Here is a 26,058-nt window from a genome sequence, read left to right as displayed (position 1 = left end):
GCATTCTTGCAACCGATGGCAGAGATCTGGAACTGACTCCATGCTGATCTATAGTCTTGGAACAAGTTGCCCATCATGTGTGTCAAGGTCTTCAGATACAGTTGGTGGCATATTGGCAGATGGAGGCAACCCTGCACTGGTGAGCAGAGCTGCTGTAAGTAGTCAGAGTTTGTGAAGGGGATCGGAGAATGTGGGGGAGGGGGTGTAGCAGTCTGAGATCATGGAGATAGGGATGAGGTGTTGCAGATTGTGGGGTCTGTGAGCAGTCGCGGACTATGTAAAGGATGTGAGCAATCACAGATCATGGGGGAATGGGGTCAATCAGAGATTGATGGATAGTCAGAATATTAGGAGATTGGGGAGGACTCTCAATTTGTGGGGACCAACTTGTAGCTCTTCAGACCTGTCTTTAATTTCTGGGTAAACCTGGAGGTAAGCAGCCTGCTTGAAAGATTTTCCTGACCTGCTGAGTGGGAACTGGTGACTGGCCTCCAACACTGCCTCTGTTAAAACTGGAAATGAGTGGTTTGGAGGTGGTTACAGGTCAAGTTTAAGAAATTATTATTTTTTAAACCTTCCACCTGTCCACCCATCCTTTGCATTAAAATTCCCCATCAACATTCCAGACCTAACTTGTGAAAAAGTGGACAAAATAATGGGAGAAATGTTTCTGGATGTAAACCAAACCATAGCAAACTCTCTAGAATCTCAAGGGCCTTCATGTCAGAATGGCAACTGATCTACAATAATCACAAGTTTTGCTGAAAAAAGAGACATGTTGAAGCTTTTCATCTTGCAGTCATCATGACACTTCGCAAGAATACTAATATAACAGGAAAACAACAATGTATACTGTATGAAAAGAGAGTGCTGATTGGTTGACAAGTGGATTCTGATTGGTAGAGGAATTGCCATGGAGAGTGCACCAACTGATAATGACTGTCAGTTAACTGCCAAGCATTGTTTGAAATTTAAACCGGGCAGCTTGACCATGATTGGTCAAGGCATTGCCCTGAGGAATGAGTCAGTGAATGGCTGTTACTTATTTTGTTTCGCTGACATGTTTCTTTTGCCTGAAAAGAATAGGATCCTGTGTATTAATATATGTAGCTTCCAGTACACATCACAGTATCTGCTACAAGATGAGGCAGGAAAAAGCTTATGAAAAATGAACTGAGTAACAACACAGGCACTGGACCTGCTGTGCGAAGACAACAGCATATATATTACTGCAATGTGACCTAACTGCAACAGAATTATTTATTTATTCTCAACATTCTCAACACACAATTTCTCAAAAATCAATCTAGGCTTCTAGCGTCATCGTTGGCTTTGTGGTAGCACTCTCACTTATGAGTCAGAAAGTTGTGCATTCAAGCCCCATCCAGAGTCTTGAGCACATAATCCAAGTTGACACTTCAGTAGATTACAGAGGACAAGCTGCACAGGTTGGAGGTGATGAACTGGATTTTCAACGAGTCAGAACGTCTCAGCAGACCTTTAAAAATGGCAAGCAGGACCCAAAAGGGAGGCCCCAGTGCCATTTCTGACAGGTACCATTTTCACCAGCAGGGTAAGGGATGGGACATGAAGCACACAGGTGAAACACTAACCTGCTGGACCATTTGAAATTAGTGCTGAGTTCAAAGAAACCGTATTTTCACTGTTCTAAAGGGAGGTGATGACATAGTCACTGGACTAGTAATCCAGAGACCCAGGGTTTCTGGGGACCCGGGTTCAAATCCTGTGCAATTTGAGTTCAATAAAAATCTGGAATTAAAAGTCTAATTAATGCCCTTCAGGGAAGGAAATCTGTCGTCACTACATGTGACTCCAGACCCACAGCAATGTGGTTGACTCTTAAATGCCCTCTGAAATGGCCTAGCAAGCCACTAGTTGTATCAAAGTCACAAAAAAGGAATGAAACCAGATGGACCACCCCAGGATTGACCTAGGTAATGGAAACAGCAATCTTAGACCTGTCCTCCTTACTAACATCTAAGGGCTAGTAGCAAAATTTGGAGAACTGTCTCACAGACTAGTCAAGCATCAGCCTGACATAGTCATCCTCACAGAATTGTATCTTATAGATAAAGTCCCAGACACCAACATCACCATCCCTGCCGATGGACAGGACATACGCAGAAGTGGCAGCACAGTGGTATACAGTTGGGAAGGAATTGCCCTGGGAGTCCTCAACATTGACTCCAGACCCCATGAAGGTCAAACATGGGCAAGAAAACCTCCTGCTGATTACCATGTACCACTGTCCCTCAGCTGATGAATCAGTGCTCCTCCATGTTGAACACCACTTAGCAGAAAGCACTGAGGGTGGGAAGGGTACAGAATATATTCTGAGTGGGGGACTTCAATGTCCATCACCAAAAGTGAGTCGCTAGCACCACTACTGACCACACTGGCTGAGTCCTAAGTGACATAGCTGCTAGGCTGGGTCTCCGGCCATTGGTGAGGGAACCAACAAGAGGGTAAAACATACTTGACCTCATCCACACCAACCTGCTGGTCCCAGATGCATCTGTGCATGACAGTATTGGTAGGAGTGACCATCACACAGTTGTTGTGGAGACGAAGTCCCACCTTCGCTTTGAGGATACGCTCCCCTTGCTAAATGGGATAGAATTCGATAAATCTTGCAACTCAAGACTGGGCATCCATAAGGCGCTGTGGGCTATCAACAGCAGCAGAATTGTACTTGAACACAATCTGTAACCTCAGCCTGACATATCCCCCACTCTACCATTACTATCAAGCCAGGGAGTCAACTTTGGTTCAATGAAGAGTGCAGGAGGGCATGCCAGGAGCAGCACCAGGCATACCTAAAAATGAGGTGTCAACCTGGTGAAGCTATAACACAAGGCATCTTGCATGCCAAACAGCATAACCAGCAAGTGATAGAGCTAGATCAGATCTAAGGTCTGCAGTCCTGCCACATCCAATCGTGAATGGTAGTGGACAATTAAACAACTCACTGGAGGAGGAGGCTCTACAAATATCTCCATCCTCAATGATGGAAGAGCCCAGTACAACTGTGCAAAAGATAAAGCTGAAGCATTTGCTACAATCTTCAGCCTGAAGAGCCAAGTGGGTGATCCATCTTGACCTCCTCCAGAGTTCCCCAGAATCACAGGTGCCGGTCTTCAGCCAATTTGATTCACTCCACATGATATCAAGAAATTGCTGAAGGCACTGAGTATTGCAAAGGCTATGGGCCCTGACAATATTCCAGCAATAGTACTGAAGACTTGTGCTCCAGAACTTGCTGTGCCCCTAGCCAAGCTATTCTAGTACAGTTACAATACTGGCATCTACCTGGCTATATGGAAAATTGTCCAGGTATGTCCTGTACACAAAAAGCAGGACAAATCCAACCCAGCCAATTACTGCCTCGCCAGTCTACTCTCGATCATCAGTAATGGAAGGGGTCATTAACAGTGCTATCAAATGTCACTTGCTTAGCAATAACCTGCTGACTGAGACCCAGTTTGGGTTCCGCCAGGGCCACTCAGTTCTTGACCTCATTACATCCTTGGTTCAAACATGGATAAAAGAGCTGAACTCCAGAGGTAAGAGTGACTGCTCTTGACATCAAGGCCATATTTGACCAAGTGTGGGCATCAAGGAGCCCATCAAAACTAGGGTCAATGGGAATCAGGGGGAAAACTCTCTGCTGGTTGGAATCATACCTAGCACAAAGGAAGATGGTTGTGGTTGTTGGAGGTCAGTCATCTCAGCTCCAGGATATCACTGCAGGAGTTACTCAGAGTAGTGTCCTTGGCCCAACCATCTTCAGCTGCTTCATCAATGACCTTCCTTCCATCATAAGGCCAGAGTGGGGATGTTCACTGATGATTACATAATGTTCAGCACCATTCGTGACTCCCCAGATACTGAAGAAGTCCATGTCCAAATGCAGCAAGACCTGGACAATATCCAGGCTTGGGCTGATAAGTGGCAAGTAACATTCGTGCTACACAAGTGCCAAGCAATGACCTTCTCCAACAAGAGAGAATCTAACCATCGCCCTTTGATGTTCAATGGCATCACCATCACTAAATCCCCCATTATCAACATTCTGGGGCTTACCATTGACCAAAAACTGAATTGGACTCGCCATATAAATACTGTAGCTACAAGAGCAAGTCAGGGGCTAGGAATCGTGCAAAGAGTAACTCACCTCCTGACTCCCCAAACATATATCCACCATCTACAAGGCACAAGTCAGGAGTGTGATGGAATACTCTCCACTTGCCTGGATGACTGCAGCTCCTCACAACACTCAAGAAGGTTGACACCATCCATGACAAAACAACCTGCTTGATTGGCACTGCATTCATAAGCATTCACTCCCTCCACCACGACGCACAAAGGCAGCAGTGTGTGCCACCTACAAGATGCACTGCAGGAATTCGCCAAGGCTCCTTCAATAGCACCTTCCAAACCCATGACCACTGCCATCTAGAAGGACAAGGGCAGCAGAGAGATGGGAATACCATCACCTGTAAGTTCCCCTCCAAGTCACTCACCATGCTGACTTGGAAATATATCGCCGTTTCTTGACTGGCGCTGGGTCAAAATACTGGAAATCGCTTCCTAACAGCACTGTGGGTGTAGCTACACCACATGGACCGCAGAAGTTCAAGAAAGCAGCTCACCACCACCTTCTCAAGGGCAACTAGGGATGTAGAATAAATGCTGGCCCAGCCGGTGAAGCCCACATCCCATGAATGAATTAAAAAAAGGGCCTGAATCCGCAGTGTTGAAACCACGATTTTATGGAAGAGGCGTAAACAATTGTGAAGGGCCGCTTTAAGGTATGTTTAAGTATCATAATCTGAAGTGATTTACATCCCCAGCCCTTTAAAATTGAAAAGAAAATCTGCAACTTTCACTCAGTGTAAAAAGATTTGGAGTGCATTGATTGGTGTTATGTTGGAGTTGTATAGAAGCTTGGTGAGACCACAGCTGGAGTACTGTGTGCAGTTCTGGTCACCACATTATAGGAAGGATGTGATTGCACTGGAGAGGGCGCAGAGGAGATTCACCAGGATGTTGCCTGGGATGAAACATTTAAGTTATGAAGAGAGGTTGGATAGATTTGGGTTGTTTTCGTTGGAGCAAAGACTGAGAGGCGACCTGATCAAGGTGGACAAGATTATGAGGGGCATGGACAGGGTGGATAGGGAGCAGCTGTTCCCCTTAGTTGAAGGGTCAGTCCCAAGGGGACACAAGTTCAAGGTGAGGGGCAGGAGGTTTAATGGGGATGTGAGGAAAAACATTTTTACCAGAGGGTGGTGACGGTCTGGAATGCACTGCCTGGGAGGGTGTTGGAGGCGGGTTGCCTCACATCCTTTAAAAAGTACCTGGATGAGCACTTGGCATGTCATAACATTCAAGGCTATGGGCCAAGTGCTGGTAAATGGGATTAGGTAGGTAGGTCAGGTGTTTCTCAAGTGTTGGTGCAGACTCGATAGGCCAAATGGCCTCTTCTGTACTATGTGATTCTGTGATTGACAAGTTAGCTGCTTTAGAAAAAACGTTAGCCATCAGTTTTTACAATTTCAATCGACTCCATTGTTTTCATTTCCCAAGATTGTATTCTAGGTGAGCCTATTATGAATGCTTGGCTCAGTTTCAAGAGGTCCAGAATCACTTATTTTAGCGAGGGTTATATAGAAATATTGAACGAGAGTTCTAAGAGGTTATTAAGGGGTAACTATCTTTTATATGGTTAGTGAAATAGATGTTTGTTTGTTTTTACAAAAGATTGACCACTTGAGGAGATTTATATTTATTGAATGGATTTCCTGAATGAGTTTTTTCAGTATCAAGTATGTTTAAGACCATGATTAGGTTATTAGAAATTAGTTTTTACGCATCTCCACATGGCTCCTGAAGTCTGCACATAATGGATACTGGTTCAGTAGCTATGGAGGATACATAGGGAACAAGGAGGGGCCATGGAGTGACAATGGGGGTATGAGGGGGATGTATGAAGGAGTATGGGGATATGAAGGGGCATGGGTAGGGGATGGGGTATGAAGGTTGAGGGCCAGAGGGCCAAACAGCCTTTAATGCAATTGGGCTGAAGTCTCAGAGAGCCAAGGCAGGCCTTGTAATCAGCCTGCCTTGGCACTTGCCACCTCTGACCTGTCTCCGGAGTCGGTGGTCCCGACTCCATCCCACCCCCGGCTCCCTGGGATGAAAATATGTCGGGCGGGGCTCTTTTAAAGGAGAGGGTCTGGGTCAGAAAATTTCCCGACTCAACCTTCCTGCTTTGTTAGTGGAAATCCAGCCTGATGCCTTTGGATTAGGTCAGTGCTTCCCAACCCCAGAGAGAAAATCTGAGGGTATGAGAGTTGTTGAGTGTGGGTGGGGAGTGAGATTGAGCATGGTGGGGAGTGCGTAAACTGCAGGGTTTTTTTACACCCACCTTCTCACAACTGTTTTTTGCGGCAGTAATCAGGTCTGAATTTGTCTGTTCGGCTCTGCCCACCATTAGAAAAAATCACGAGGATTTAAAGAGGTCTTGCAGCTGTTAGCATTCAGCCTGAGCTCCATGGCAGCTGTTGAGCTGTTGAGCTTCCCACAGTTAGGGAAGCCCTGGATTAGATTTTAAATTGAACTGAGTCTGCTCTCTCAGCTACAGGCAGATGTAAAAGATCCCATGGGACTAACTCAAGAAGAGTAGAGTTCTCACAGTGTCCTGGCCAACATTTATCCCTCAACCAACACCACTAAAACAGCTTAGCTGATCATCTATCTCATTGCTGTTGTGGGCATTGCTGTGTACAAATTGGCTTCCATGTTTACTGATATTTCCGCAATGATAGTATTTAATTGGCTATAAACCACTTTGGAATTTCCTAAGAATGTGAAAGATAAAAATAAATAAGTTTTCTCTTACTATCATACATGGAAAACCTTGAATAAAGTATTTATTTATAAGCCTGCTTAATTCCCTCGTTCATTTGTTAACTGCAAGACTTTAAAAACACTGAAATCCCACGTCCCCTCTCCATAAAAGTACTTTTCTATTTTTGCAGGCCAATATTTCTTCACCTTGCTGAGTTACAGTTTCACAGGCATGTATAAGTGCTGATGAGCATGCTGGTAAGATACTCAACATTAGAAACAGCAAAGCTGAACCCAGTTTAGTCTTTACCCTAAGTTTAAATACAAGTGTTTGCAGCAACAAATATTAATTGGAAATGCTTTTTATGGATTCTCCAGTCGCTGAAAGCATGATGATCATAAAATGGTGCCTTTTCACACATGTATCATTTCACTCTCGATCTGAACAACTGCTTCCATTTAACTGGAATCACCATGTGAATTTTATGTCTTGTGTTTCTGTTTTTAAACCCAGTTTGCCATACATCAATTTGAATCTGATTTCAATTCACTTTATTTGTCCCTCATCCTCTGTACAGATAGCCATCCATCAGACACCCATCTAGCTCTAGAAGAAATTTCATTTATATGCCATTTACAAAGCCCAATATGTTTCCAAGCATAGCGTTATCATAGCGTAGAATACATCTGCAAGGAACAGATAACTACATTTTTGTCATTCCATAATACAATCATTCCATTACTGAACTTGGATTTGACAAAAATAAAAACTGTCATTATGAGTTATGGGCAAAAAGAGCAAGAGAGAATTGCAAGAAGGGGTGTTGCGGGCAGAAGATGATATAGGGTCACTTATACTCCAGTAAATCTAAGCAGAGGGATATAGATGAAGACTTCACTATAAAACAAACTTTGAGAGATTTCCATTGCTTCCCTGTCAATTAACAATTTCACTGAATTGCTCCCATTTCGAAAATAGGTATCCAAATTTATAGACTACAATTATTTCAGGAAGATTTTCAGGAATCTTGATTGTCTTTCAGGAAAACCATCTTTTCCCATCAGGTGACACCATTGTGACCATCGCCCAGTGAAAGACATCCGAGTAACAATATATGGAATAGCCATAAAGACACAATCTCTAACAGCTCTAAAATGGGTTAAATACACAGTGCTAAATAGTGTGCATTATAAAAAGCAAACAACATCTGGATGTTGGTTGGTTGCCAAATAATATGCTTGGAGTTCAGAATACTTTATAAATCTCTTGAGCTTTGTTCTTGGTTTATACCAATATCCAAACACAACATTGTACCACTCATATTTGTTATATTTCCCAACATGTGCAATCAGAAATATAAAAAAATAACAATTTGTAAAGATTTGTCCAAATAATTTAACAGTGAATTTTGGTGAAATTACCTTTTCCACAAATCAGTATTCCATCCTTTTCAGATGCTGATGGACCTGCTGCATATTTTTTTGCCATTTCTGTTTTTATGTGAGTTTTCCAATGTTCCTTGTTATTTCAGTACTGCTTCCTCCATTCTCTCTCTCTCTCTTCAGTTACCATGCCCTAAGAGAGTGTTGGCGATCATGGACTTCCTTGTGTTGGTCCATAGTTATGCTTGGCAAAGTACTGCCAAGTGCTTTGCCGTTGCCTCCTGCAGGTTCTGTCTGAACAGGATACTCTCACTCTTACCACCTGCCATTGGCATATTGGAAGGATTTGCAGGTTGATAATCAATCTATTTAGCCATGTTATGAACACACCTTCCATGGTCATCAAGTTCTGAAGTGGAACTTGAACCTGCTCAGAAATGCCAAAAGACCTCTAGTTCTGTATTATCAATGGCTTATTTTTCTCCAAAAACTTGATATTGTCTCCTCACATTTATGAATTGTCAGATTTCCGTATTTTTGTAGTAAATTGCAATTGTACTCTGTTTTAATTTGAATTTACAAATCTCTCAAAATGTAATTATTTTTACCCATATTACTTGCAGTAGTGATAATGAATTGCTTATTATTCACTATTTTTCTTTAAAGAATTTCTGTAGTGCTTTGCAAACAGCTACTGAATCTCACAAATAAACAGACTATTATCCCATGGAATTATAATTATTTATACACTTACAAATTGATCAGGTTTGTTCAATCCTGTCAGCACATAGGAAATAAACCTTAAAATAGGGGTATCAAAGATCAGTAATGGAAACTTAGAGGCGGATGCAGAGTAAAGAACTTGCATCTATACTCGCCTTATGGTTTTATTGGCCAGAAATGTTTTGAAACATGAACATTTCAAAATTTGATTATTTATCTCATGTTGACTTACCTTGAAACAGCATCGTCTGGCTAAAATCGCTTCGCAGATCATTCTGACACACAGCTTGAACACGAAACAGGTAGAGTTTATCCAGGGAGACATGATTGATAATTGCCTCCTATGTTAGGAATACAAAGAAACATTATTTATTGCATATTCAATTAATAAATTGTAGACGCAATTAGAATAAACAGCCTTAAAAATACTCAATCCTCCAGGCAATAGCATGTGACCTTTTGATTATTTCAAATGCAGCATACAATCACCTAGCTACATTAGCTGGAGTTCAAACAAAACAATCCTTTTCAATACAAACCAAAATAGTTTAAAGAATCAACAAACATCAGCTGATTCAAGAGAACATTCTTGCCCCAAGTTAGAAAGATACTTATAGACCCAATATAAATATGGTACAGTGAAAAGTCATTACCCTTCAGGCACTAGGACTAGATTTAGATTTATGAACAGATAAATAATGTCTTCTGTGTATTAATGTGATTAGCTGCAATAAAGTGAATAAATGCAATAAGAAGAATTACAGTGTAATTTATTCCACAGCTAATAAAGTCCAATTTTTAGCCAAAACATACAGGTCTTTTGCATCTTTCCATCAGTAGAAACTCTGACTCAATGTGATAATAAAACCATATTTGTTGCATGCAGCTGTGTCTTTTTAAGGCAGGTCATGGCTTGCTACTGATTTAAAAGTATGCAAGAACGTCTAGTTTTATTCAACATGCTGAATCTGAATGGCTTTTGGTGAAGTCCCAGCCAAAGTCCATGTTGTTTCGAAGGGTATCCCACACTGGAAAATATTTTATTCTTATTCTCATATCCCACAGCTTCTCTGCAACATACAAATGGGAGCATGGCATGTGCTTGACACATCAGCTGCTGGTGTGCCCCCTTTTAGCTTTAGCAGCAGAGAGTGTATGTTCAAAGGTGTGATGCAGCTAAAACTATGGGCGGAATCATCCCAGATTTGTACTAAGTGAGGTAGCGGACATGAGAAAACACATTTTACCCGCTGACCGCAATGATGGGTTTTTGTGCCCAATCATCCCCTGGCAAGCGCCTTGCTCACACTCTCTCCATATGCCTTCATGCAGGACAAGATCATGCACAGACTGGGGTTGGAGTGCCAGACATCAAGGTGCTCACTCTGTTTGAGAATTATGCGTTGGAGCTGGCCGGAGAGGACGTCAACTGTTCCTGCAGCAACATTGAGGTCAGGGACAAACACACACGTGAGGATCCTGCACCACATCATCCCTCTCTCAATGTTATTGAGACCACCGTTTGTGTTCAGTGCCACGCTGAATAATCTCCAAATAATCTCCATTTTCTATCCAAAGTATATCTGACATGTCGCCCTCGGGCAACCTTGGCCTGACTCCAGCACCTCAGGTGAAGACCCTGAGGGCAGCACTGTTGAAGACTTGTCATGGTGCTCACCCTCCACAAATGCAGCAACACATACCTCGGTGGGACCTAGATGTAGAGGAGCCTCGGGATCTCAATCCAGTGAGCACAGAACATAATCTGTTCCACAGCAGGTGGAGGCAGGGGCATCCTTAGTCACCAGAACTCGGACGACTGCTGGAGGCAAGAAATCTACTGAGTTTGAGTCAGATGATGAGCCTCTGGACTTGGTCCACAATCGGTTGGTGGAGCTGCAAAGACAATCACAGAAACGGCAGGAAGGGATGTCTGGTGCACTCCTCAGGCTTCTAGGGAAATGGAGGAGTCTGTCCACCTTCAGTCTGAGGTGACAGCACCGGCATGCCGATGCACTGAGGTCAACACTGGCAGGATGGCGGCCACATTGGAGACCTTGGTCCAGGACATTGGTCCTGCATTGCTGCGTGGACTGAACTCCATAACTGTCGCCATATTTGGCCTCCAACAGTGTCAACACGAGAGCGGTATGGGGCAGCTTGACCTCACTTCAGCTTCCCCTTCTTTTCAAAGAGTCAGCCAGAGGCTGTCGGGCACCCATAAGGAGGAGTACCAGCAGCTTGACACCCCGGGCCATGCACCTATGTGACTCTGGGGATGTCTAGCCGATCCAAATCCCCTCTTCCTGTGGCCCCTGCAGCTCCAGCTCCACAGGCCAAGGAGGGTGCAGCTGGCCCACAGCAGGACACCCAAAGCAGTCTGGGGTCCTCCAAGTATTGACCCTCCAGAGGACGCCTGTCAAGGTAACCATCTACAGGGCGTCGCATTAAGCAGGCTGCCTCCACTTCTGCTATGGATGCCTAGGGATTACTAAGATGTGGCGACAGGGTTAGGAAGGTTAAGAAAATGTAGTTGCACTGCCTTGGCATGGGTGTTAATCACATGTCCATAATGTTCACTATTGTAAATAAACTCCCAAGAATGTCTCCTTGCCTATGGCTCCCTGTTATGAAGAGCAGTGTGCGTGTCACTCAGATGTGAAAGCTTGATTCATGTACAAGATAAAGTTCTTAGTCCAGAGACTCTTCCCTGTGCTTTGTGCAGCCTTCAGACCAAAGTGATGATCACACTTCACATTCACTTGACACATTAGTGATGCCTGCACCTCGATGAAACTTATCATTGCTGTCAGAATATTGTGGGCAGGCATCACAGAGTTTCGTCATTCCCTCTATGTGCTTGCAGCACCTTTGAGTTGGGGCTTGTCCCCCCCATCTCTTCAACATCTGTGTCTGATGACAATGTGCCCCTGAAGGGGTCAGGTGCTGAAGGCTGACAAAGGCTCAGGTGGATTTAAAGTTTCATGGCTGCGACTCCTTGATATGACCCTGATCACATAGCGCAAGTCAAGCATTAACAGAGGCTATGTGAAGATCCTATGGAGTGTCCTCAGTGCATCTTGTCATCACCCTCCACAAATCTTGTGGCTATGAGGGCCTCCTGAGCACACCTGCCTCACCTGGCCAGTGCAACAGCCTCATTACCAGCATCATCGCCTTCGAGGACTTCATCACTGTCATTCCCTTCGACATCCACCTCATTGGAAGAGACATGCAGCTCTGCTATCTCCTCCTCAGCCAGGTCCTTCCGCCATTGTAGCACCAGGTTGTGTAGCCTGCAGCAAGCTACGATGATGCTCCACTGAATCCTTCGAGGCACCGGAACCTTATTTTCAACATGCCTATCGTTTGCTCCACCAAAGTCCAGGTCACGGCATGAGCCTTGTTATACCACCTTGTTATACCCGCCACATGGGTGTCATCAGCCACATCCTCTGTGGGTAACCCTTGTCCCCAACGAGCCAACTCTGCAGCCTCTCTGGACCCTAGAAGATGTCAGGGATCTGAGACTTGCTAAGGATGTAGGAGTCGTGGATGCTTCCTGGGAATCATGAGTAGACCTGTAGGGTGCATTTGTGGTGTTGCAAGCCAGCTGAGCATTCAGTGAGTGGAGGCCTTTGCGGTTGACGTAGTTGACTACTTGTTGCCGTGGAGATCTAAGTGCTGCATAAGTGCAGCCTACACTGTGGAAAACCAGATCCCAGTGCTTTTGCTTCCTGGCTTTCCTGATCTCAGGCAAAATGCACAAAGATTTATGCCTTTGCAAAGATGGCATCCGTGACCTCCTGGATACACTTGTATGTGGAGGCTTGCGAGATCCTGCAGAGGTCACCGGTAGAGCCCTGGAAGGCGCCACTGGTGTAAAATTTGAGCAACGCAGTCACTTCCACAGCCTCTGGCAGTGGATGCCCTCCATGACCCAGCAGTGCCAAATCCTGCAGCAGGTGATATATGTAGACAACCAGCTCCCTAGACATGCGTAGTCTTCAGCAGCACTGGTTCTCAATCATCTGCAGGAATGACAAGCACCATCTATAGGTTCTGGGTCTAGCAAAGCGCCATGAGCAATGGCTCTCAGTGAATCATTAGCTATGTGCACAGCAAACGCTGCCGCCCCTTCATCTTGAGGGAGATGCTCCTCCCTTTGCCGAGTCAGGCGCCGCCGACGTACTCTTCTTCCTCTCTGCTCCCTGTAGGCCATGTGGCACACCACTAAATCACTAGGTGCAACGATCCTGATACTCTCCTCCTGCAGGATCAAAGAGAGAGACGCATGGGTTGGCATATGTGTCCTAAGAACTTCTCTTGATTAAGTCTGAAGGCCCCTTCATGCATGCAGGAGGGTGCTGGTCACCACTTGGATGGCCAGTGTGTAGTGCACTTCATGGCTGCCTGAAATCCCAGCCACCTCTATCTCATTCCACATGACCGATTAGTGCCACTGGACTGCACGTTGTATTCTCAGCTCAGGCGCAAGCATTCTCCTAATCCGCATTGCAAGGCTGTGCTGTTAGCTTGAATCATGTGGGTTACTGGTCCAAACCTTAATAAAGACATTGCAAGGGGCTGTGAGCACCTCCACCATTGACTGCACCATGGCCACCTTTCACAAGGGGATTCTGCAACTTGCCCAGTCGGCAAATTGTTCTGCTTCCCTCTAAAATGCACATTATTTTGCAGTCTGCGCCCTAGGGGTGAAAAGCTCTGGAGTGTTTGGTGGCACATTCATGCTTTTGCGTTGCTTGAGCGGGTAGAAAAGCTTCAGAAGCCCAACTCCAAGCATGTCAATGGAGCTGCAGCTGAACGGTCCCAGCCTGGAAGAATGCTCACTTTTGACAAGCTTTTCCAAGTGCGTGGCCGCTTCTGTCACTGCCCCCCCACCCCACCCACATGTGCTTGTGCACTTCCTCCAGACTGCTGTTGCCTTGCCACCACCCCCGACATCCCTGGCACGTGCTTGAGTACTCCCACTTCCCCAACTCAGCCTCATCCACACTGGAGCCCTTGTCACAGCACCGCACTGAAAGCCTGCCAGGAAAATGTGATTTGCCTGTGTGCACCGCCCCCTGAATGCACGGCACCATTTCCTTGATGTTCTATAGGCGGTGCTCACGTGTGCTGTGCAAGGTTGTGTGCATTCACCTCCGAGTTCCCCTCGAAGTTAAGCTGACCAGGTGCGCGCCTTTTAAAGGCAGTCATAAAGCACACTGTTCTGAAGTCACTTCGACGTGGGCAGTAAATTTTACTTGGTGGATGAGGGGGATGATTCTGGCGAGCTGAGCTTATAATGAGATGCTAAAGTGTTGAAATTAGGGAAACGCGGCCTGCCATTGATGGGTGGAGCAGATGATCGCAAACTGGTTTCATGACAGCGTAAAAACAATTTTTGGCCTTCTCGCCACATTATCCACGCATGCCCGCCATGAAACTGCTGCCAATGCGACCACACAATTCCGCACTATGTCAGCATTGAAACCAGAGTTAACTTTTTGCATTTGTAACATCAGGTGTAAAACTTTTCACAAATCTATGGTAACAATGTTGCAATAGGTGCTAAATTCAGTCTTGCTCCTGAACATATAAAGTGTATCAAATAATGCACAAGTGCTAATGTTAATGAGATGTACTGCACTGAATTGTTAAATGTCAAGTTAACTTAGCAAGCCAATAGCCTTGGGCTTTGAGGCTAGTAGAGCCATTAGGGGGATAGCTGTTACTCGGTGACCACTACCTTCACTACTGCTCTTTAATTAGAGAAAGAAACTGAAAGAAAAGACAGGACAATTTGTGAACCAACTCACAAAATTGTTAAATGTTTGTCAGAAATTTAACCAGTACATTTTGTTTCCAGAGGCTAACCCTCTGTCTTGGGTTTGAGTTTTGTTCCTATACTACACCTTAATTTGTACAGCTTGGCACAGAATCATAGAATGGTTACAACACAGGAGGTCATTCAGCCCATCAGTTCAGTGCCAGCTCTCTGCAAGAGCAACTCATCTGGTCCCCTCACCTGGCTTATCCCCATTGCCTTGCAATTTTCTTAACTTCTGATAATTATCTAACTCTATTTTGAAGGTCTCAAATGAATCTGCCTCACCATATTCTTAGGCAGTGTATTCCAGATACTAACCACTTGCTGCGTAAAAGGTTTTTCCTTGTGTCACCATTGCTTCTTTTGCCAATCATCTTAAATCGATGTCCTCTGATTCTCAATCCTTCTGCCTCTCTATTCTGTCCTCATGATTTGGAACACCTGTATCAAATCTCCTCTTAATCTTCTCTTCTCTAAGGGGAACAGCCCCAACTTCATTATTAACATATATCTGTGAAATATTTTACACCTGATGTTATTAGCGTGAAATGCCAACTCTGGGTTTAATGCTGGCATAGTTTTGCTGTATCACATCTTTAAGCATACACCCTCTGCTGTTAAAAGCTGTAAAGGGGGTCTACCAACAGCTGGTATGCCAACCGGATGCCATGCTCCCATTTGTATGCTGCAGAGAAGCTGTGGAATAATGAGAATAAGAAAAAAATATTTTCCAGTATGGGATACCCTTCAAAACAACATGGACTTCACCTGGGAATTCACCAAAAGCCATTCAGGTTCAGCATGTTGAATAAAACCAGACACTCTTGCATACCTCTAATTCAGTAGCAAGCCATAACCTGCCTTTAAATGGAGACAGCTGCAAGCAACAAATATGGTTTTAAATGGAATGAAGGAAAAGGCCTGCATGTTTTGGCTAAAATTTGAACAAATCCATGTAACAGAAGTTCCTCATCTCTGGAACCATTCCTGTGAAACTTTTCTGTACCCTCTCTAATGCCTTCACATCTTTCCTAAAACGTGGTGCTACCGGAACCGGACAGAGTGCTTCAACAAACACAAGCCAGTGTTTTATACAGATTTATTATTACTTCCTTGCTTTTGTCCTCGATGGTCTTATTTATGAAACTTGGGATCCTATATGGTTTGATGAACCATTTTCTAATCTGTCCTGCCACCTTCAATGGTTTGTACTCATAACCCCTGGTCCCTCAGCTCCTCCACCCCCTTGAGAATCGTGTCCTTTATCATATATTTCCTCTCCTGGTTCTTACAACCAAAATGAATCACGTCACAGTTCTCTGCATTAAATTTCATCTGGCACGTGTCCACCCATTCTACCCACCTGTCTCAAGTCCTCTTGAAGTTTATCACTTTCTTCTTCACAGTGTGCAACATTTTCAAATTTTATGTCATCCATAATTTTTAAAATTGAGCTTTGTACACCCAAGTGCAGATCATTAATATAGATCAAGGGCAGAATTTTGAGTTCGGCGGGCGGGCCCAGGGTCGGCCAGGAAACGGGCCGCCCACCTGTGATTGGCTCCCCAACGCGATTTCATGCTGGCAGGCCAATTAAGGCCCGTCCAGCGTGAAATGCGGCTGCCCACTGGTCAGGAAGGGCCAAGCGTGGGTGGCAGGCTGTTGGTCGCCGGGTCCAATGGCGATCTGGCGGCCAGTTTAAAAATGGCACAGGCAGCCCCTGGAAGGCTGCCACAGGAGAACGTCTGTTTTGCGTTAGCAAACTCAAGCGATGGAGTCGAGTACCGCTGGAGATGCCAGGCGGGAGGGCAGGTCAGGTGGGCACTCGCGGACCCCACCCCCCCCCACTTTTCAGATGAGTGCCTCCCAGTCCTCCTGGAGGATGTGGTTGCCAGGAGGGACACCCTTGCCCCCAGAGGTGGGAGGAGGTTGCAGCACTGGTTAGCAGCCATGACATGCTGCAGCGCACATGGGTGCAGTCCTGGAAGTGGTTCAATGACCTGCTGCACTCAGGAAAGTTGAGTACCGTGTTGGCATGGGTCAGTGTGCAGGAGTATTAAAGTGTGGCCGTCCTGCTGTGGACCTCAGGGGTGCTAGAGTCTGAGTGCCAACTGTCAATGACACCGAAGCTGGCCAAGGGGGTGAGCCCTGGCTGCTTGGACTGAGTGCTTTGTGGCTTGAGGGCCATAACTGAGATGTGCCCTGTGAGGTGTTCCTCAGCTGGGGTTGGCCAAGACTCAATGGCGCTGCAGGTAGAGGGTGGACTAGTCAATGCTCCTCTGTCCTCTCAGGAGAAGACAAACCATAATCAATTAGAGAGGCCATGTACAGGCGGAGGCCCGCCCAACCTGCTGTCACTGACCAGGTTTCAAGCAGAACGCTCTTGAGCTGGAGAGCCAGCGCGCTCTGTGTGTGACTGGGCATGGAGTGGCAGGAGTGCCAGACGAATGAAAGGGTGCAGTGCACAGAGGTAAGAGTTTAGGATCGTGCAACCATTCTGGTGGAGTCTCTTCAGTGATGGGAGCCTCAAACCTGGAGTCCCGATAGATCACTGAAAGATGATGGCACCATGATGAAGATCTCCATTGTCTCACCAGAATGTCTGGCATGCACAGTGACAGTGTGATGACATTAACTAATGACATGTCCTTGTTCTCCCTTTTAGATTTGCCAGCTGGTTAGCAGCCATGGCATGGTGTGGCGTACAGGGGTGCAGTCCTGGAAAAAGTTCAATGACTTGCTGCGCTCAGTAAGTGTGAGTACCGTGTTGGCATGGGTCAGTGTTAAGGTGTGGCCATCCCACCATGGAGCTCAGGGGTGCTAGAGTCTGAGTGCTAACTGTCAATGACGCCAGAGCTGGCCAAGGGGATAAGCCATGGCTGCTTGGACTGAGTGTCTTGCGATTTGAGGGCCACGACTCAGAGGTGTTCCTCAGCTGAGTTGGCCAGGCTGCAATAGTGCTGCAGGTAGAGAATGGACTAATCAATGCTCCTCTGTCCTTTCAGGAGAAGACAGACCATAACCAATCAGAGAGGTCACATACAGGCTCTCTGTGCCCCAAAGGGCCACCCCTGATGCCAAAGCACCACCAGGCCTCATTTGCACCTGCATCACACCCGCTCTCTGAACCAGGCACCAGCGCAGATATCAGAACCTTGGTGGGCATGAGATCGGCGGTTAGAATGTCAGTGCGCATTGGTGAGGGAACTTCACACATGCTTGAGGTGCAGGTGGAGGCAGAGAGTGCACAGGGCGCTGGCAGTCAGAGGACTGCTGGGGACCAGGACGATGCTCAGTTGAAGGCTGATGATGAGCCTCTGGAGTGACCCATTAGGCAGCAGATACTGGATGTCCAGTGGGATGTGCAGAGGGGATCTGGCAGAGATCCATGAGTATGCGTGCCATGGACTCTGTTGTGGAGGAGTCCATGCAGAGCATGAGCACTCCATTGACCCTCATGGCCAAGCACACTGCCTTTTCCATTGAGAGAGTGGCGACTCACATGAAAAGGCAGCTCCAGGGACAGAATCAGGGGTTCCTGGGGTTGCACTTGGACCTGCAAGCCCTGACAAGGCAATGGCCTCAGGTGTTCAGTGCCAGTGTGGGAGATAGATGAAGCACCCCGTATCCCAGCTAGGTACCCATCCATCAATCGTGAGCAGGTAGATCCAGAGCAACCTCACGTTGGTGCGCAAGCTGCTTGCCGTCTCTGCGGGCTCCTCTCAGAGCGCTCTGGATGACGGCAGCAGCTCCTCCGCCCCTCCGCCAGTGACTGTTGCATCCGATAAGATTGCGGTGACTGGGGAGATGTCAGCTGTGGCATGGCCTCTCCCTCTCAGACACAGGCTCCACTGGCCAGAGGATGACCATCAATGTCATCAAGGTCAACAAGACAGCAGGCTGTTTCCAATGCAAGTGCCAGCAAGGGGGGGCAGGGGGTGGGGGGGTGGCACCAAGGCGTAGCACTCTGAAACCTAAGTTAAAGGCACCATGAGCACAAGAGGGACAGTTTACAGGTGATTTTCTGTTCATTTAAATTTGGTTTAAACGTCTGCTAGTGTGGGCATCAACACCAGTAATGGTAATATCATTATGCATTCAATGTGACAATAATATTAAATTGCTTTGGCTCTGACGGCCTGAGTGTGCTTCACCTTTTTTCTTTCTGGTGCAGGGTACATCAGTATGTAATGCTAAACTTGAATGGCTGGATACTTAATTGCACAGGCATTGAGTGGACTTTGGGTGCAAATGAAAGGGTCATTTCAGACATCTGGGATGGAGGTAGCAGCCCTGGCATGAGGCAAATGCAGATCCTTGGTAGCCTAGGTGTGAATGAGCGTTGGATCAAGGCGTCCCTGGTGTCCCTGACTCCCTGGAGGTTACCGAGGTCTGCCTTCCTACCCTCAACATTCTCCTCACTGTACTCCTCTTCTGACTCACTTCTGGATTCAACACCTGTGGCCCGTGCAGCTGCGTCAAGATCCTCTTCCTCCACTGGGTCGCCCCTTGCCAGTGCCAGATTGTGGAGAGCGCAGCATGCAACCACGATCAGTGATACCCACTCTGAGGGTTATTGTAGTGCACCCCCTGAGCAGTCCAGGCATTGAAAGCACATCTTGAGAATAACTATGTTCCTCTCTCTACCACCGCCCTTGTTGAGGCATGACTCCCATTGTAACGCTGCTCTGCCTCTGTTCTTGTGTGGCTGAGAGGTGTCAAAAGCCACCTTTTCAATGGGTAGACCTTGTCACCCAGCAGCCATTCATCCAGTCCGGCTGGAGCACTGAAGAGCCTCGGCACCTGGAGTGTCTCAGGATGTAAACGTCATGGGAGCTGCCAGGGTACCTTGCACAGACTTGCAGAATATGCATCCCGTAGTCACACACCATCTGCACATTCATGGTGCGGAATCCCTTCCTGTTGACGAAGACACCCGGCTGACCCGTTGGTGCCTTGATGGCCACGTGTGCAGTCGATTGCACCCAGGACATGGGGGAACCCAGCAATCGCTGCAAGGCCTCTGGCTCGTTCAGCCTAACTGGCCTCGTCCATACGGAAATGAATAAATGTCAGTACCCGCCTAAACAGAGCTTCTGTCACCAGCTTCATGCAACTGTGGACAGTTGATTGGGACACTCCACACAGATCCTCCACTGACCCCTGGAAAGAACTGGAGGCATAGAAATTGAGGGCCGCTGTGACCTTCAGAGCCACTGGCATGGGGTGTCCATCCATACAGTTGGAGCTGACCTCAGGCTCAATTATCTGACAAATGGAGGTCACAGTCTCCCTTGAGAGGTGGAGCATCCTACAGCACTGCATCTCGGATATATTGAGATAGTTGCATTGCAGCCTGTGAACCCTGGCAGCAGGATAGTGACTTCTTCTGCAGCCCCTTCCGCCTTGGACTTCCTACTGGCCCTACGCCCCTTGTGCCTGCGCCTCTCCTCTGACAGGTCCCTCCCACTGAAGCTGCATTGGGACTCCTGGCCTCCTCTCCCTTCTTCCACTCTCTTCTTCCTCAGAGAAGGTCCCACCAGTGAAGACCACAATCCCCATTACCAGTGTAACTGAAGGCTGTTTGATACCTTGAAAGGTCCACATGGTCAAAGTCCTCCGGGGTCTTGGAGACACAAAGAAGTTCTAAAATGAAGCCTGGAAATGCTAACAATGAAGCCCTGAACAGAGATGAAGCTGTTAAGTACCAATAAGTCACCAGCAGCAAACTATCTCCAAAACTGCTCACTACTCACATTGGCATACTGCTGACCATTTTTATCCCATCCTTGGATGAGGTTTAGCAAATTGTCAGCTGCCTGCCTACTCATTTTGCACGTGCAAGCAGTGCAAAATCACATGGGCAATGTAAAATACAGCTTAATTGCCTTTTTAATGCTCTTATATGGCCTCGTAATTGATGGCAGGCACAGCCCTGACTCCTGTGCCTGCCAACCAACCGAAATATTGCATGAGTGTGTGATGATGTTGGGACCCCAACTTGACATCATCATGCCCTATTTTACACTTGAGTGGGTCGGGTGCGCGCCTGCCTGCTCAGCGAAAAATTCTGCCCCAAGAAAAGTAGGTTGCCTAATGCCAACACTTGGGGAACACCACTATATACCCCTTCAGTCATACAGACTCGAAACGTTAACTTTGTCTTTCTCTCCACAGATGCTCTCAGACCTGTTGAATTTTTCCAGCATTTTTGTTTCTGGACCACTATATGCTTTTCTCTAGTCTGGAAAACAACTGTTCACCACTATTATCTATTTTCTGTCACTCAAACGCATGCTGTTGCTGTCCCTTTTATTCCATGGGCTTGAACTTTGCTAACAATCCCGTTATGTGGAACTTTATCAAATGTCTTTTGGAAGTCCGAGTACATCACCTCTAAACTGTATTATTCTCATCAACCATCTCTGTTACCTCATCAAAAACTCAAGCAAGTGAGTTAAACACGATTTGCCCTTAACAAATTCATGCTGTCTTTCCTTAATTAATCCACATTTGTCCAAGTGGCTGTCAACGTGGTCCTGAATTTTTATTTCTAAAAGTTTTTCTTTCTACCACTGAGATTAAACTGACTATAGTTATTGGGTTTTGAACAAGGCTGTAACATTTGCAATTCTTCAGTAGCACTCTGGTAGCACTCATGTATCGAAGGAGGATTGAAAGATTATGGCCAGTGCCTCCGCAATTTCAACTCTTACTTCCCTCAATATCCTTGGGTGTACTACCTAAAAGCCTATAACATCACAGAAGAAAAAACCTTTTTGAATTTTTCTTTGTGAAATTGCTTGCTTGTGCTATAACAACAGATTTGTTCCTAAACGTCTGAAAGTTTTACCCTTAGCAAAAGTGAAATCAACATTAAGAATGCAAGAATTAAGACAATGGCCAGGATTTTCCATGCCCATCGATGTTGGGTGTGTTTGGTGGTGTGAGCGGACAATATGGCGAGAAGACCAAAAATCGATTTCACGATGTTGTGAAACCAGTTTGCAATCATCTGCTCTGCCCACTGATGGTGGGCCACATTCCTCGCCATCGCATGTCGGGAACCTCACTGTAATACATTAGCATATTGTTACATGGTCAGCACATGGACTCATCCTCCCCAAGCTGGAGTAATCCCGCTGACGTGTTTCACAACAGCATATAAAAGGCGTGCACTTGGCGGACTGCACTTCGCTTGGGACTTCAGGGTTTGTTTGCCTATCTTGCTTCGGTCAGCACTCACAGTCATCAGCGCCAGGCTTCACAGACAATACCATATCACTTCTAGGGGAGCTCATGGGTAGGTCTCTACCTACCAGATCAGCCATATGTGGGTGGCATTTCAATGGCTGCAGGGCTAGGGCTTGCTTGGGGAAGGGGTAGAAATGGCCTCAGGCAAGAGAAGAGACTGCAGGACGAGAGCTGTACTGGGCAGAGGTGGGGTGGGGGGGGGATATCCCAGGGTGTGTGTGGGGGTACATGTTGATCTGCTCAAGTGGCCTCAAGATGGTGAGGGATGAGGAGGCAGTCTCCAGAGGAGGTGAGGCCAGATGGAGATGTGAGGGTATGTGTGTCAGAATAGGTGGTGAGCTGGCAGCGAACGAGAGGCCAGTGAATGTGTGATGGGCTTGAGCGTCTGAGTTTAGAGTGATGAGATGGTTGTCATACTCTGGCTGCACAGATGAGCTCATTCATCCTCTATCTGCATTGGATGGCCAACCTCTTCTGTGCAACATTGGCACTGATCACCACTGCCATCGCCTACAAAGCCGTAGTGGTAAGGTAGCTGCCCCTCCTGTGGCCAGAGCGGAAGTAGAGGACATCACAGCGGGCTTCCATGCTATCCAAAAGGCGCTCGACGGCTGCAGTTTTCTTGCCTTTCAGGGCCATGTCTTCTTTGCTGCAGACCTGGGCTGGAAGCACTCAGCGTAGCTGTACTTCAAACGTGGTGCCTGGCGTGATGAAGTGACTGGTGAATCGGAGCTTGCCCGCCATCAAACCGGCATGTATACCGGGAATGCATAATTAATATGTCAGGTTTGGGATGATACAGCGTGAAAAGCCACCACTGCGGCCAGCGGGTAAAACATGGTGCAAATCTGGGACAATTATGCCCAATGTTTTTTGCATAATAGAACATTTAGTATTAATAGCTATTTCATGCAAAGCAATTCATCAAATTTCTCCAAGGGTAAATAATCAAAAGTTAACAGGATGCTGTTCTTTCTGCCACCATCTTCTCATATGATATATTTATCCAGTTCTCAATTTAATTTAGATAAGTATCTGCTCAAGAATTTCCAATTATGACAATGGAGAATGACAATACATCATGGTCTTGGCTACATTTTGATTGATTCCCACAAGATTTCTTAAAATGCATCATCTATTAATATAACTGAGATAACAGTATTTTTTGAAGAAATTGAAAACAGAAATGGAAATGCATGAAAGAAACCTTTAACTATAATGAATAGATGAAATCTGATTCTGCTATACAGCCCACAGGATAGTGCCTGAGGAAAAGGACAATAATGCTTTGTATTCCTGAAGGTCTTTTAAAATATGGACGATCTATAAATTAAAAATGAAAATGGATTTAGGAATTCAACTGAAATGCTACCAACACTAATTAATTATCATGTACAGGAACAATATATGAATCTGCAGAAAAGACCATGACTATTTCTTGCAGAATTTATTATTTTTAGTGGAGAAAATTTTGCTCCCTGCTGTTAGAGTACTCTAGTATAGTTTTGTTACATTAAAATGTAACAGATTACAATACATGGGTATCTGTATCTGTCTAATTTTCTGAAAGTTCCATAATTTGTGCTATCTACCTGATCCATCTGCAAGCAGCTTTATCAAGCATAAGCTTCAACTGCTCTCAATTCTCTCAGACTTCCTGATTTGATGTAATCTTTATTCCCAACCATTCTACATCTGAAAGATCGCTTGATTATGGCATCTACCAACCTCTCAAGCATGAGGTTTTCCATTGACAACAGGGAACTTGAGTCTTAGGCAGTCATTCCTACCCATCTCTATTTCTTTCATACAAGATACAATCTTCGATGCCATATGGTAGGCGAAAATGCCTTGATAGCTATTTTGTTTTTACTGTCTAACTTTATTCAAGTAGCCTACGAAACCTCAGAAAGACTAAAATTAAAGTAAAAAAAATGATCTTGTAGGTTTTCAGTAATTCCAATTTCTGTGATGATTTTCAAGATTTAGAGATAAATTATTAGTACATGCTTTCATTCTCATTTCATTCGCCTTCTTTCAATACTGAAATAGTCCTTGCTTGCATGCAGAAACATAGAAACATAGAAAATAGGAGGAGTAGGCCAATGGACCTTTTGAGCCTGCTCCACCATTCATTATGATTATGGCTGATCATCCAACTCAATAGCCTGCTCCCGCTTTCTCCCCATACCCTTTGATCCCTTTCGCCCCCAAGAGCTATATCTAACTTCTTCTTGAAAACATACAATGTTTTGGCCTCAACTACTTTCTGTGGTAGCGAACTCCACAGGCTCATCACTCTCTGGGTGAAGAAATTTTCCTCATCTCAGTCCTAAATGGTCTACCACATATCCTCAGACTGTGACCTCTGGTTCTGGACTCCCCCACTATCGGGAACATCCTTCCTGCACCTACCCTGTCTAGTCCTGTTAGAATTCTATAGATTGCTATAAGATCCCCCCTCATTCTTCTGAACTCCAGCCAATATAATCCTGACCGACTCAATCTCTCCTCATTTGCCAGTCCCGCCACGCCAGAAATCAGACTGGTAAACCTTCATTGCACTCCCTCTATAGCAAGTACATCCTTCCTCAGATAAGGAGACCGAAACTGCGCACAATATTCCAGGTGTGGTCTCACCAAGGCCCTGTACAATTGCAGTTAGACATCCCTGCTCCTGTACTCAAATCCTTTTGCTATGAAGGCCAACATACCATTTGCCTTCCTTACCGCCTGTTGCACCTGCATGCTTACCTTCAGCAACTAGTGTACGAGGACACCCAGGTCTCGTTGCACATTCCCCTCTCTCAATTTATAGCCATTCAGATAATAATCTGTCTTCCTGTTTTTGCTACCAAAGTGGATAACCTCACATTTATCCACATTATACTGCATCTGCCATGCATTTGCCCACTCACTCAGCTTGTCCAAATCACACTGAAGCATCTCTGCATCCTCCTCACAGCTCACCTTCCCAACCAGCTTAGTGTCATCTGCAAATTTGGAGAAATTACATTTAGTTCCCTCATCTAAATCATTAATGTATATTGTGAATAGCTGGGGTCCCAGCACGAATCCCTGCGGTACCCCATTAGTCACTGCCTGCTGTTCAGAAAAATACCTGTTTATTCCTACTCTTTGTTTCCTGTCTGCCAACCAGTTTTCTATCCATCGCTATACATTACTCCCAATCCTTTGAGCTTTATTTTTACACTCTAATCTCTCATATGGGACTTTGTCGAAAGCCTTCTGAAAGTCCAAATAAACCACATCCACTGGCTCCCCCTCATCAACTCTACTAGTTACATTCTCGAAAAATTTCAGTAGATTTGTCAAGCATGATTCCCCTTTCATAAATCCATGCTGACCCTGTCTGATTCTGCCACTGTTTTCCAAGTGCTCAGCTATTAAATCTTTTATAATGGATTCTAGAAATTTCCCCACAACCGACGTCAGGAAGACCTGGACAACACTTAGGCTTGAGCTGAGAAGTGTCAAGTAACATTCATGCACACAAATGCCAGGCAATGACCATCTTTAACAAGAAAGAATCTAACCATCTTCCCTTGACATTCAATGGCTTTACCATCGCTGAATCTCCCACCATCAGCATCTTGGGAGTTACCATTGACCAGAAACTGAACAGGACTAGCCACATAAATACTGTGGCCACAATAGCAGGTCAGAGGCTGGGAATTCTGCAGTGGGTAACTCACTTCCTGATTTTCAAAGCCTGTCCTACAAGGCACAAGTCGGAAGCGTGGTGGAATCCTTGCCTGGATGACTGCAGCTCCAACAACACTCAAAGGAATCTGAACACCATCCAGGACAAGGCAGCCTGCTTAATTGGCACTTCATCTACCACCTTAAATACGCACTTCCTCCACCACTGGTAACAGTGGCAGCAATGTGTTCTATCTACAAGCTGCATTGCAGCTACTAGCCAAGGGTTCTTTCACGGCACCTTTCAACCCCACAACCTCTGCCAACTC

At 45.8% G+C, this 26,058-nt stretch overlaps 1 protein-coding gene across 1 annotated transcript in view; it reads right to left on the bottom strand.

Annotated features, from left to right (window-relative positions):
* LOC121279750 (receptor-type tyrosine-protein phosphatase gamma-like) overlaps nucleotides 1-26,058 on the bottom strand; it is a 783,231-nt gene that overhangs the window by 168,137 nt on the left and 589,036 nt on the right. The window contains exon 10 of the mRNA XM_041191026.1: nucleotides 9,212-9,320. Coding sequence (XP_041046960.1) covers nucleotides 9,212-9,320 — 109 coding nt within the window. The remainder of the gene's footprint in view (nucleotides 1-9,211; nucleotides 9,321-26,058) is intronic.

This window comes from Carcharodon carcharias, chromosome 7 (assembly GCF_017639515.1).
Source record: "Carcharodon carcharias isolate sCarCar2 chromosome 7, sCarCar2.pri, whole genome shotgun sequence".
Classification (NCBI taxonomy): Eukaryota; Metazoa; Chordata; class Chondrichthyes; order Lamniformes; family Lamnidae; genus Carcharodon; species Carcharodon carcharias.
This window is presented reverse-complemented; position numbering and strand designations above follow the sequence as displayed.